We start from the raw sequence: 13,336 nt of genomic DNA on the forward strand, positions 1-13,336 counted from the left end.
GGCTTTGGGCTGTTTCCTGTTCAAGCACAGACGGCCACATCACTTGTTTGGTGGAGGCCATTTGCCTAGCCGACAGAACCACTGGGCAGCTGTGCCATACTTAACGTGCCATTCAACTGCTTCCCTAACGTGCCCATATAACTGCTTCCCTAACGAGACCATTCAACGTGTTCAATATTCAATATATAATTCACAGCTGGGCGTCTGCAGAACCATGTTGTTGTTGTTGTTATTGTTTAGATGAAACAAGCTCCTCACCAGCCTTTGCTCTCTTCTCAGCCTTTCATAATGACCTGTGCCAAGCTGCTGATGTCTTGTGTCTATTGTGCAATACCACTGGCATGCTCACGATGACCTGTGCCAAGCTGCTGATGTCTTGTGTCTATTGTGCAATACCACTGGCATGCTCACGATGACCTGTGCCAAGCTGCTGATGTCTTGTGTCTATTGTGCAATACCACTGGCATGCTCACGATGACCTGTGCCAAGCTGCTGATCTCTTGTGTCTACTCTTCTGCTGTCATACAGGGTCAGTTCTTACAGTGTTCTGCTGTAATATGGGGTCAGTTCTTATACTGTTCTGCTGTAATATGGGGTCAGTTCTTATACTGTTCTGCTGTCATATGGGGCCTGTTCTTACAGTGTTCTGCATACTTACCTGAGCAATGTCCGTTGACCAGCTTGTAGGCTGAGCCACAGGGCACACATGTGTAGCTACCACGAGTCTTCACACAAACACCGTCATTACATGGGTTGGGAGTCCATTTACACTCATTCACATCTGAAAGTGAGGTGTGACATCAGAGGTTAGGTGTGTAGATGTGGTGTGGTTCACAAACGGTTTGACAACTTACACTTACAAACGCTGCAAACATGCTTCTCTTTGTTTGGAATGTCCAACTTCTCTTGGCCACTTTCTTCTACACTGACCTTGACCTTTATCTACACTAAATCTATTTTTTAGTAGGATTGACTACTGCAATGCCCTCCTTATAGGCCTTCCAAAAAAGACCATAAAAGAAGTTTAGATGATACAGAATGCAGCTCCCAGAGACCTTACTAAAACAAAGAGATCTGCCGTATTCACGAAGCCTTTTATCTCACCACTAGGAGTACTCCTAAATCGCACTAAAAGATTTTAGCTAGGAGTTTTCTCTTAAAAGTTATTCACAAAGCCTTTCAGACCTACTCTTAGTAAGGAAAAATTACAACTCCTAAACTAAGAGTGAGTCTTCGTTGCTATGGACAGTGCCGGCGCTCCGCACACGCACATCACGCACTGCGCGTAGGGCACCAAGTGCCTAGGGGGGCACCAAAAAAATCTTGGTCGTGAAAAATCATCACAATAGGCTACTAGTATAAATAACAAATAAAACATGTCTAAACTATGTTAATATGCAAAAGCAATACAATAGGCCTAGACTAAATTAGTCGAGAAAAAGGTGAATCTCCTGTGCGGCCCTCTCTCCAGTCTCCCTCTGGTGCCCCCCTCCCCCACCTCCCAGTGGTCTGTTCGATTACGCCTCAATCTTTAGGCAGACACCTTTGACATGGCCTCAAGAGTCGGCGGCGGAAAAAAGGAAAAAGAAGAGACAGCCGGATGATACTCGCGCGGCGCTTGCAGGTAAGACAATGTTTTAAATTAAAAAACAAAAATGTTAGTTTTGTAGCCCTTGCGTGTATGCATGTCTATGCTTTAAACTTTGTAACGTAAGCTCCTACTAGCCATGTTCATGTTCAAGTGTTAACGTTGATTGATGCTGGCTAGCTAGTTATTTTACGTTGTGGATATGGATATGGGTTATTGAATGCAATTCAACTCTCGGCTGTTTTCTGTTAACGTTAGCAATCGGTGCATAATCCTTCCTCAGGTTGCTAGCAATGGTATTTCTGATTATGCTTAAACTGGGCTTGCTATTTCTTTTAGCCATCAGATATAGTCAGATAACGTTAGCCTATTAGCCTAGTTTGCTTTGCATTTCAGGACGATCTGATTGTGTAGTGAAAAAGTAACGCTACAAGTGACACTTTCATAACGTAGGCCTAGATGAGTGGGAAACGGCTCTTCTTAAGGTGAACTTTGGAAAAACCCTGTAACTGAACGTGATGTGATTTTGCCAAATTAGACAGCTTTAGATAAGTTTAGTTGTTCTATGTGGTTATTTTCAAGAGTTTCATAGAGGGCGACATGTGTTGGTGGAACTGCAATTAGAAAAAAAAAAAAAACACAATCTCAGTGTTTGTAGATTTCCATATTGTCATATTGAGTTGTCAAAGTATGTACAGAATTATTATATTGTGCCTAGACCTCTTTTAAAGGTAAAATAGAGTTTTGAATTTTACATTGAATCCACGTTTGTTTGAAGCGGCGGAGGTTGATTCAACGTGGATTCAACGCCCCTGTGCTATCAGGGGACTCTGCAACAGCACTCAGCCCTGACCAACAATCATCAAATAGCCCAGGTACAGATACAAGTCGACACACGACCGCATCTGCTTCTGAAGGCAGAGTGAGTCCTGTTACTGAGGGGCCATCAGCAAGTGACAATGCAGAGACATATCTGCCCCCTCCAACTGATCCTGCTCTATGGTCAGCTCACATTTTAGATGCTGATGTGTGGAAATTGTGCGGAGAGGGCCTTTTAAATTCAGCTCTGATTTTGGAAATAAAGAGAACCTTACAAATTCTGAATGGTTGTTATTCCTTTGGTGGTGGTGGTGGTTGGTTGGTTGGGGGTTGGGGGGGGGGCACCACCAAGCATTTGTGCTTAGGGCACCCAAACGGCTAGCGCCGGCCCTGGCTATGGATGACGTCATTACTCATGCACGAGCTTGACTGAAGTGAACACCTTGATTGGCTGATGATTGTAACGCGGGAATGATTCCAAACACCTCCCTTACGATGATGAGTGACAGGTGACAGGTCTGAGAATGCGTGCGCTACACAAGCAGTGCGAAGGACGGAAGATGATGAATAACTGAATAAAAAGGCCTAGCCTAAATGAATAAAGAGTAAGGCCAAACAAATAGCGTAGTAGCCTAATAAAACATAGGCCCACGGATTGATGCAGTAGGCTATCTTTGCAACATTATTAAATTAATCTGTCACCATATGCCTACGTTTGCAAAGAGGAGAACATTTAAATTTTATTCACAATGAAACGTTACATTTAATTTACATGTTGACAATGAGTAGTTTTGGTTGTTGTTGGTGGCGTTATTGCATCCCTTTTATGCCTACAATGCAAAATTGTTCCCTCGCGATTGGAAGCTCCTGTTGCACATACCCATTTCAAAACATCGCAACGTGAAATGCCACAAAAAGCTGTTTGTGAATAGGTCTTACTGAGTTAGGAGTCCTCCCGACTTCTTTTAAGCTGTCCCAGACTTAGGTGCTACTTTTAGGTCTAAAATGCTTCGTGAATTACTTTTAGTGAAAAAAATTAGGAGTCCTAAAGTTAGGAGTGACACGGCAATTATTTTTAGGAGTTGCTTCTAAATTTGCCACTTAGGAGCTACTTTTAGCCTTAAAATTCTTTGTGAATACGGCCCCTGATCATATCACACCAATTCTGAAATCACTCCACTGGCTTCCAGTGAGTTTTAGGGTTGATTTTAAAAACTCTCCTTCTGGTGTATCAGGCTTTATCTGGGTCAGGGCCGAGCTATCTGTCTGACATGTTTTACCAATATAACCCTGTTAGACCCGAAGATCAGAATAGATATCTGCTTACTAAACCAATAGTTAGAAGCAAAAATGGTGAGGCCGCCTTTAGTCGTTATGCTGGCCATTTATGGAATGAACTACCTGACCACATAAAATACGCGCCCACTGTTACCAGTGTCGAATCAAATCTCAAAACTAAACTGTTTTTCTGATTTTTGCTTTCTTTTAATTCGTCATACTTATGGTTTTCCTATTGGATTTTGCATGTTTTTATGTATATGTGAGTATAGATTTTTATCTATTTATTTATTCCATTTTTAATTGAATATTTTTATTTATTGTATTTCTATGATTTTATATATTTTTATGTTTTATTTGTTTTCTGTGAAGCACATTGAGTTGCTTTGCTGTATGAAATGTGCTGTATAAATAAATCTGCCTTGTCTTGCCATGCCTTACACCAGTGGTCCCCAAACTATGGGCCGCCACCTCATTTTGGGTGGCCCCCCAAAACATGTTCGTGGTATATAGCATCCGACCCCCACAGAAGTACGACATCGTCAAACTATAACCTCCGTAATTTCCCCCATTCATTCTCTATGGCGAGTCTTATTTGTGTACTAGGACTGGTACAGATTTCTGGCTTTATCACAAAATGCAATTGTTATGACTATCTGCTCCACTACTAGGAGAGGTAATTTAAAGCTGCTATCATTAAAGATGGCCTTACTGATAGAGCTGACCTCAGTTAAACATGTAACGGACTAAATTGCCCTCTCAGTTAACCCATTCAGTTTGCAGTGGGAGATCCCAAACTCATAAAGCATACCAACCCATTCTATCTGCTTAATGTGATCACTTCTGACTTCAGATCAAGGATCAAACTGCCTGCCATTACCTTATCTGACCAGCAGGTGGAGGCATAGCTGCGGCCACAGTATGGGCAGTTCGCGACTGATTCGGTGAGAAAGAACGAATCCCGAAGGTGAACGACGAGAACTGATTCCCAAAACAAGAGAACTGGTTCTTTTTAACATACAAAAATATGGTCACCTAATAAAAGATACAAACGAACAGAGCTTCATCTCCCTCGACTGTATATCGCGATTGAGTCTAAAACGTGAATGAGAGTACTACAGCAGGTAGCAACCGCGTTGCTATGGGTAAACAAATGACAGGCCTGGCTTTACTTACGTGCCTGCCTGCCTGCGCTAGAACTTGGAAAAACGCCATATGATTCTTACTGAATTCCATTTAGTATATTTATGAAAAAAGGCACTTATGTGCTTAAAGCAACACCAAAGAACTTTTCCTCTGTCGCACGCACGCTATTTGTTTATCCAGCAATGTCTTTGCAAATAACGATGTCCATAGACAAGGTAGAATATGTTGCATGATTTTATGAAAGTACGATGTATTGCGACATCATGCAAGTCAAATTTGTAGTTTCTTATGTCTCATTCCATCGAACTACAAACCCGCTACCCGATCTGGCAAACTTACATAGTGCGGTTACAGCCGATAGAGGGCCGCGAAGCGAATGCAGAAGTGCCGTTCACCCTGTTACGAGTTGATGAACCATGGAAACAATTTGGAAACATTATTTTAAGGTACAAAAAACTCTTTGGTGTTGCTTTAATATTAAGCTTGATATTTACATAAATTATGTAACACACCATATGAGACAGTGTTTTAAAGGATATTTGACTTAAGACAACAAAGACGGTGCTCTAAAGCATATTTTGACTTAAGGAACTGAAAGAACGAATCAAACGAACGATTTGTGAAGGTGAAGGGAACTGAAAGAACTGATTCCCGGAATAGAATCATTTGGCCCATGCCTAGGCCACAGTGTCCAGTCAGAGCCTATTCAGTGTGCATGTGCGTGGAGCTGCTGTTTGTGTGTTTGGGCCCCAGGCTTTGGGCTGTTTCCTGCTCAAGCACAGACGGCCACATCACTTGTTTGGTGGAGGCCATTTGCCTAGCCGACAGAACCGCTGTGCCATATCTAATGTGTGATTTGCCTAGCCGACAGAACCGCTGGACAGCTGTGCTATATCTAATGTGTGATTTGCCTAGCCGACAGAACCGCTGGACAGCTGTGCCATATCTAATGTGTGATTTGCCTAGCCGACAGAACCGCTGGACAGCTGTGCCATATGGAAGACTCGCGCCATCACTGATTACTCAGTTCTCAAAATGCGCAGAGGAAATTAAACCTGTCCTACAGAAGTATTGGCATATCCTCCAAACTGACGAACAACTAAGTGGTGTATTCACAGACCCCCCACAGGTAGTCTATTCAAGTGGAAAACAGCTGAAGGACCACCATTCTGCAGGCTGAATTCAAACTCACTAACAGGTTTGTCTGGGTTCTCCCAGGCTATGTTATAATGTCTCTACCTTGTTCTGTGATGTACACAGAAGGTATGCAACTTTGCAAAATAAACCTTGCAGTGTGTACTAGGACTGGTACAGATTTCTGGCTTTTATCACAAAATGCACAATTGTTATGGTTCCGCTCCACTACTAGGAGAGGTCATTTAAAGCTGTTATCATTAGAGATGGCCTTACTGATAGAGCTGACCTCAGCTAAACATGTAACGGACTAAACTGCCCTCTCAGTTAACCCATTCAGTTTGCAGTGGGAGATCCCAAACTCATAAAGCATCCCGACCCATTTTAATGTGATCACTTCTGACTTCAGATCAAGGATCATTGAACTGCCTGCCATTACCTTATCTGACCAGCAGGTGGAGGCATAGCTGCGGCCACAGTGTCCAGTCAGAGCCTATTCAGTGAGCATGTGCGTGTTTGTGTGTTTGGGCCCCAGGCTTTGGGCTGTTTCCTGCTCAAGCACAGACGGCCACATCACTTGTTTGGTGGAGGCCATTTGCCTAGCCGACAGAACCCTGGACAGCTGTGCCATATCTAATGTGTGATTTGCCTAGCCGACAGAACCGCTGGACAGCTGTGCCATATCTAATGTGTGATTTGCCTAGCCGACAGAACCGCTGGACAGCTGTGCCATATCTAATGTGTGATTTGCCTAGCCGACAGAACCGCTGGACAGCTGTGCCATATGGAAGATTCGCGCCATCACTGATTACTCAGTTCTCAAAATGCGCAGAGGAAATTAAACCTGTCCTACAGAAGTATTGGCATATCCTCCAAACTGACGAACAACTAAGTGGTGTATTCACAGACCCCCCACAGGTAGTCTATTCAAGAGGAAAACAGCTGAAGGACCAGCTGGTCCATTCAAATCTAATTCCAAAGGTGTTCAAACAGGCTGACTGGCTCCAATACAGCCGGGAAACTACAAGTGTAATTCATGCGTGCAATGTAACAGCGCTTGTAAATGTTAAACTTTAAACATCAAAGGTCAGGGAAAAAGATCCCAATAAAAGGCATCATAACATGTTCAACCACTAGAGTGATTTACCTAATCACATGTCCATGTGGGAAAGTTTATATAGGGAAAACGACACACCAGCTTAAACAACGCATAGCGGAGCATAGGAGCACAATTAGATGCAGAAACGACACATACCCGTTAGCATGTCACTTTATTGAAATGGAACATACTGTTGCCTCATTACGCTACATTGGTATTGAAAAAGTCGAGACACCTCGTCGGGGTGGTGATTTGGACAGAATTACAAAGAGAGGCTGAATGGATATATAGATTGGGCTCTCTAGCCCCTCATGGTCTTAACACTGAATTTGATTTAAAATGTTTTCTATGATGAGATAAATAAATGTATGTAGAAATGTATGGAGATTATGTATTTGAAGTAATTATTGTATTATCTATGACATATGTAATGTAAATGTTTTTATAATATTTTTTCATTCATAATTAAGTGTATCATCTTGCATGTCTGCAGGACTGATCAAAATTACACTGTTTTGCAGCAGCAAGAGCTTGCGTTTTTGAATTTGTGAATGGACTCTGGACACACCCCCAATTAACACCTGTCCAATCAAGAGACTCATGTGTACATAAAGGAATCCTGAATGACTTGTGCGTGAAAATGACCCTGATGAAGGCGCAAGCCAAAACGTAGGTCTGATAACTAATTGAATATTGAAGTTCTGAGTGTGCCACGACACTTCTTATTTTAAGGCCATACTTAACATGCCCATATAACTGCTTCCCTAACGTGCCCATATAACTGCTTCCCTAACGTGCACATTCAACTGCTTCCCTAACGTGCCCATTCAACTCCTTCCCTAACGTGCCCATTCAACATTCAACTGCTTCCCTAACGAGCCCATTCAACATTCAACTGCTTCCCTAAAGAGCCCATTCAACTGCTTCCCTAACGTGCCCATTCAACTGCTTCCCTAACGTGCCCATATAACTGCTTCCCTAACGTGCCCATTCAACATTCAACTGCTTCTCTAATGTGTCCATTCAACTGCTTCACTCTGCATTATACAATGGTCTAGGTTGAAAAGGATGTTGTTTAAAAAGTGATATACTACACCTATGAAGTAGATCTGGTAAAAAGTTTAATCGCCGTTCCATATCAATGCTTATGAATGGTAACTATAACAACGATAGTAGGACGACGGGTGAGCCTGGAGGCAGGCTTCAACAATGGAATCAACTGTAAACAGCTGAAAAAACTAACGATTTTAGCTCTAAAACTCATTTAGTATTAATAATTGATTTCATATTTATTTATTTCATAAGTGACCATGGTATAAACGGGATAATGCCTGACGAGGTGTCCATTATCAGAAATAAATGGACCTCCGCTTAGCGTCGGACGGTTCACGCCTCCGCGTCGTCCATTTATTTCTGATAATGGACACCTGGTCGGGCATTATCCCGTTTATACCATGGTCACTTACGAAATAAATAAATATGAAATCAATTATTACATATGTAATTGTTCTGTACAACAAAGCTGGGTCTCTGCAGAACCATGTTCTTGTTTTTATTGTTTAGATGAAACAAGCTCCTCACCAGCCTTTGGTCTCTTCTCAGGCTTTCACAATGACCTGTGCCAAGCTGCTGATCTCTTGTGTCTATTGTGCAATACCACTGGCATGCTCACGAGGCGCTATTATGCTCAGTAGAGCTTGGAATTATAAGGTTCTATCTGCGTTCTGAGTAGTTCTGAGATATTGAGCTTCAAAGAATTCCATAGAGCTAGACAGATAAGTGGAGCAAGCCTCTTTAGATATAGTGTCCAAAAATGCACATAACTTCAAGAAACACCTCACCTTATTAAGTTGTTACAGAATAAGAATATGTCAACAACTACATTTTGACAAAATGTTCAGATAGATCTATATTTAACTAAGGGCTTGAAATGTACAGACGCAACTGATAACCTGCCAAACCTAGAGATTTGCATATCACATCAAACCTGTTTGCCCAGTCCAGTTCTTTGTTGATCAGCTAATACCGGTAAAATATAGCCATGGACTTTTTGATCGTACCTGTAGAACCATCCATGCAGTGGACTGTCCTCTCACCCAGCAGGAGCACAAGCAACAGGATGATGCACTGGGTTCTGTGGAGAACACATGTGGGTTCACATGGAGAGAACATGTGGGTTCTGGAGAGAGAACAACAACAAAACAACATCATTCAGTACAAGGCAATAGGAGAACAAATCATGAAAGCAGTCTGTTAACCCCTCTCCTTCAACCACACACTTCAGACACTGAACACACACAACTACCACATACATAGCATGTGGTATCCCAGAAAACAAATATCACAAATCAGAAAGAAATGATTCTCAGCATCAAAAACAGGAGCAACCACGTGAGACAGAGCATGAAGTTGTAATACACCTCATCACATCTCACTGCAAATAAATAAATAGATAAAATAACAGTTTATGCAACGCCCAACAATGGAACTCAGCCAATTGACTGATCTGTCTTGCTGACATAATTGATTATCGAACAATATTTTCCAGACGGTGTATTTCCCTTTTCCCCTTCCCTCATAAGATATTTCATAAACAATGCCATCTTTGGAATAATTCTGGACTAGAATCCCCCTTTTCAGTCAAAAATGTAAATATTACTGATTTCTACAGCGCTGTAAAATGATAATTGTGCTCTTGTTATCATCTAGGTTACTTTTGTCTTTTAGTCTCCCATTTTACATGTTTCTTCCAACAATGTGCTGATTTTCTCAGCGCTGTAAATGATAATGATTGTAGGAGTATGACACACTGCTCTGAGTCGGTGGACTAGCCATTCCTTTCTCTCATTGGAGTTTTAAACATGATAATCATTAAGCGCTTTCAGACATACGTGTAAGACCGGAGGTACTGCCGATGTTAAACGGTGGGGCCGTATATCTGAACGACATAACCGGTCATATGGAAGTCCGAATTCACCCGGTGTTTATACTACCCCCGACCTAGTATTTCCTCCGGACATTATGTAAATGTGCTGTGTCTGAACGAGGAGTAGAACATGCGGTTAAAATCACACCTAGTGAGAGGGCGTGTTGGTGACGTTTCTTTCGTGCGTCCATGTGGTTAGATCTGACTTAAATGCCAGTGTTATGATGGAGTGCCATAGTGCTGTCCAGGAAATATGCAGACATCACGGAGCTACTGTCCATGAGGGCATACAACATTTTGATAGAACACCTGAAGAGAACGTTAGAGACACGTTAGCCTACAACTGCATGGCAAGGACAAACGAATTCAGAAGACTGAATCATCATAAGCAGAAGGCGCTGAAAAGGCAGTATACTAGCGACGTCGTTGACGACAATAACAGGAGTATTTAATAAATTGTTAGCCAACACGGTTTTCTGTTCATTGATAGCCTTCATGACCTGCTGAGCTCGCTGATGTAAATGCTACACATGGGGAGAGGATGCTTTTGGAAAAAAATAAACCATGAAAAAACGAACAACTTCACTGTTATTAATGTTAGTATTTTGTTTGTTGCTTAAAAACGTTGTATGAACTTGAAGGCTTGAGTTAGCCTACTGAATTGGCTGGTAGCCTACCATAAAGTTTGTGCATGCTCTCTCTCTCCAACGCAAACCAGATTTGGGGTTCTATAGCTAATTCTGGTACATAACAGTTGAAAACAGATTAATGTGTTTATTTGAAGCACACATACAAATACTGTAGGCTAGGTCAATTTCAAGTGGGCACTTACGTGACTAGCCTACTTCAAGTATTAGCCTATGCAATAGATTTCTCTTCTTTAGCCTACATAATGCATAGGCTACATTTTGTAAACAAAAAGCAGCTGTGGCAGGCCGCGGCCGCATATATTCTGCGTCATGTCTGTGAACTCTACAAGCCCCCACCCCACACTCGACAACCACACGGAGGTTCTAATGTGCGTGTATGTCGTTCACACATACGTCCGTGTAAGGTCAGTATTAGGTCCGCAGTTTAGCATCATATCTGAATCATCCGAAGGGTAGGACCTCCGTTTGACAAACCTCCTCATATACTCCGGAGGTTATATCTGAAAGCGCTTATTATAAGAGTATGAAACACTCGAGTCGGTGGACTAGCCATTCCTTTCTGTTTCATTGTGATCTGATTGTATCCCATTTTTCTTTGCGTCTTTCTGACAACCGTCTACACAGAGCCTACTTTGTCTTTTAGGCACTTTAAACACACGTTTTTCAACTTCCATATCAGCATCCACCATTCACAACGGTGGAAGCCGGGAATTGAACCCACAGCATGTATGCAGTAGCCTGAAAAGTTGTGGGGTCAGTTTTTGGCTTCCATCCTTGTGGCCATGAGCAAGGTACTTAACCCCAAGTTGCTCTGCTTGTAATATAAGTGACATAATGTACTTCACTGTCACTTTGGGTAGCGTCTGCTAAATAAACACATGCAAATGTAAATGTGCAGGATCAACAGGTCAGTGTTGTGTGAAACAGATCACCGGAGGGTGAAATCATTTCCTTCTGTATCCCTTCACAGCTCATGACTTCAAACACTATACACACACTCTCTCTCTCTCTCTCTACCCCCACAACATTTGACAAATATCAAAATAAACTGCAGACCTGAGGAATCTGGTTTTGAAATTGCAGCACATTTCTAAATAGCACCCCAAAATAATGAACTAACCATCCTTATCAGAGAATCAAAAGTTTGTTGATGAATAAAATATTTTCAGTGAATAAAACAGTTCATAATGAATAAAATTGCCCTCTATATCTTTGTAAATTGCTAAGCTGCCAAGCAATAGAGTACCCCATCATCCTGATTAAACCATAGAGCAGTAGTCCCCAAACTTTTTCTTCCGAGGGCCAGCTCACTATGCCTGGCTCTAAGAGAGGGCCAGAGACTCGGAGTATAACAGTAACCATAAATAGCTTATTGCTGCACAACAACAGTCTACCTTAGTTGAATATTCCATTACATTTAATCATAGGCTACTGCAATTTAATACCATTGTTAGCTGTGTTTATATTGCCATCATGCCATATCAGTGTAAAATGTAGCTCAAATGAAATAATACGAATAAAAAGACTTCCCAAAAGTATTGGCAGGGAGTCCCAAAAGTATATTTTATTTACAATGTGTGAACTCTGAACTCTGTGTCTTTGCATACACAGCTCAAGTTGTGAACAAGCAATATCCTACAAATAATTTAAAGTTCTCAAACTATGAGAGTTATTTGAAGTGCTGGCAAAAACATCTGAAATGACCACCATTCTAACTTTCACTCACCTGATGAGAACTTTGTGAATTGTGAATTTGGATTAACATTTGAACGAGTGAATAAAAAATGGAAATAATTATCCCAGGAAGTCCCAGAAATATGACTTGAATAGAAGTTAGTTAGTTATTAACAATTAATTGATAAACTTTTAGAATACTTTGAGCACTGATGCAGTCAGCATAGGCCTCTTACATTGTTTGCAGGTAGGCCTACATTTCATTCCATTTTCGATGGTAAACGCAAAACAGCGCCAAAACAACCACCAGTGGAGAAAAAGAGATAGATAGATACTTTATTGATCCCCAGGGGAAATTCAAGAGTATTACATGTGTACTGTTAAGACTCGCCATATAATGAATGGTTATAGAGGTTATAGTTTGACGATGTCATACTCCCATGCGGGCCAGATGCTATATACCACAAACCTGTTTTGGGGGGCCGTAGTTTGGGGACCCCTACCATAGAGTGTCCCATCATCCTGATTACACCATAGAGTGTCCCATCATCCTGATTACACCATAGAGTGTCCCATCATCCTGATTACACCCATAGATATACATAATAAAGGCTAGATGTCTTTATTCAGAGTCTCTAACGGTATCACCGGCGGCCATCTTGCCACAGGCAAGCTATCTGCTGGGCTCTGTGGTACCTGATGTAAGGTGAGTGATCTGCACAAACACAAATACTCTTATCTCGCTGAAATCTTGATGGCTTTACAAACAGTTTGGTTTCTTACAAACATTATGTAGCTATAATCTGGATGCTTGAACATTTTTAAGTTACATTTTTTCATAAGTATGCAGTGTCACCTCTGACGTTTATAACAAATATAACAGTCATATTATAACAAATATAACAGTCATATGTATTGACTCGACTTACACACGTGGGTTCCTCAGTGTTCAGTTTATTAACTTAACTTTTACCACACACACATTCCCTAACCCTAACCCTAACCCTAGGTGCCCATCGAAA

General features: G+C 41.5%; 1 protein-coding gene across 1 annotated transcript in view; it reads right to left on the reverse strand.

The window, feature by feature from the left end:
• Window positions 1-13,336, reverse strand: part of LOC143121426 (uncharacterized) — a 209,673-nt gene that overhangs the window by 195,113 nt on the left and 1,224 nt on the right. The window contains exons 2-3 of the mRNA XM_076281786.1: window positions 9,125-9,243; window positions 659-781 (exon numbers count right to left, since the gene is read on the reverse strand). Of these exons, the coding sequence (XP_076137901.1) occupies window positions 659-781; window positions 9,125-9,243 (242 nt within the window). The remainder of the gene's footprint in view (window positions 1-658; window positions 782-9,124; window positions 9,244-13,336) is intronic.

This window comes from Alosa pseudoharengus, unplaced genomic scaffold, assembly GCF_046254945.1.
Source record: "Alosa pseudoharengus isolate Yale_2024_CS ecotype anadromous, Long Island Sound unplaced genomic scaffold, YU_APseudo_1.1 YU_APseudo_1.1_scf_13, whole genome shotgun sequence".
Lineage (NCBI taxonomy): Eukaryota > Metazoa > Chordata > Actinopteri > Clupeiformes > Clupeidae > Alosa > Alosa pseudoharengus.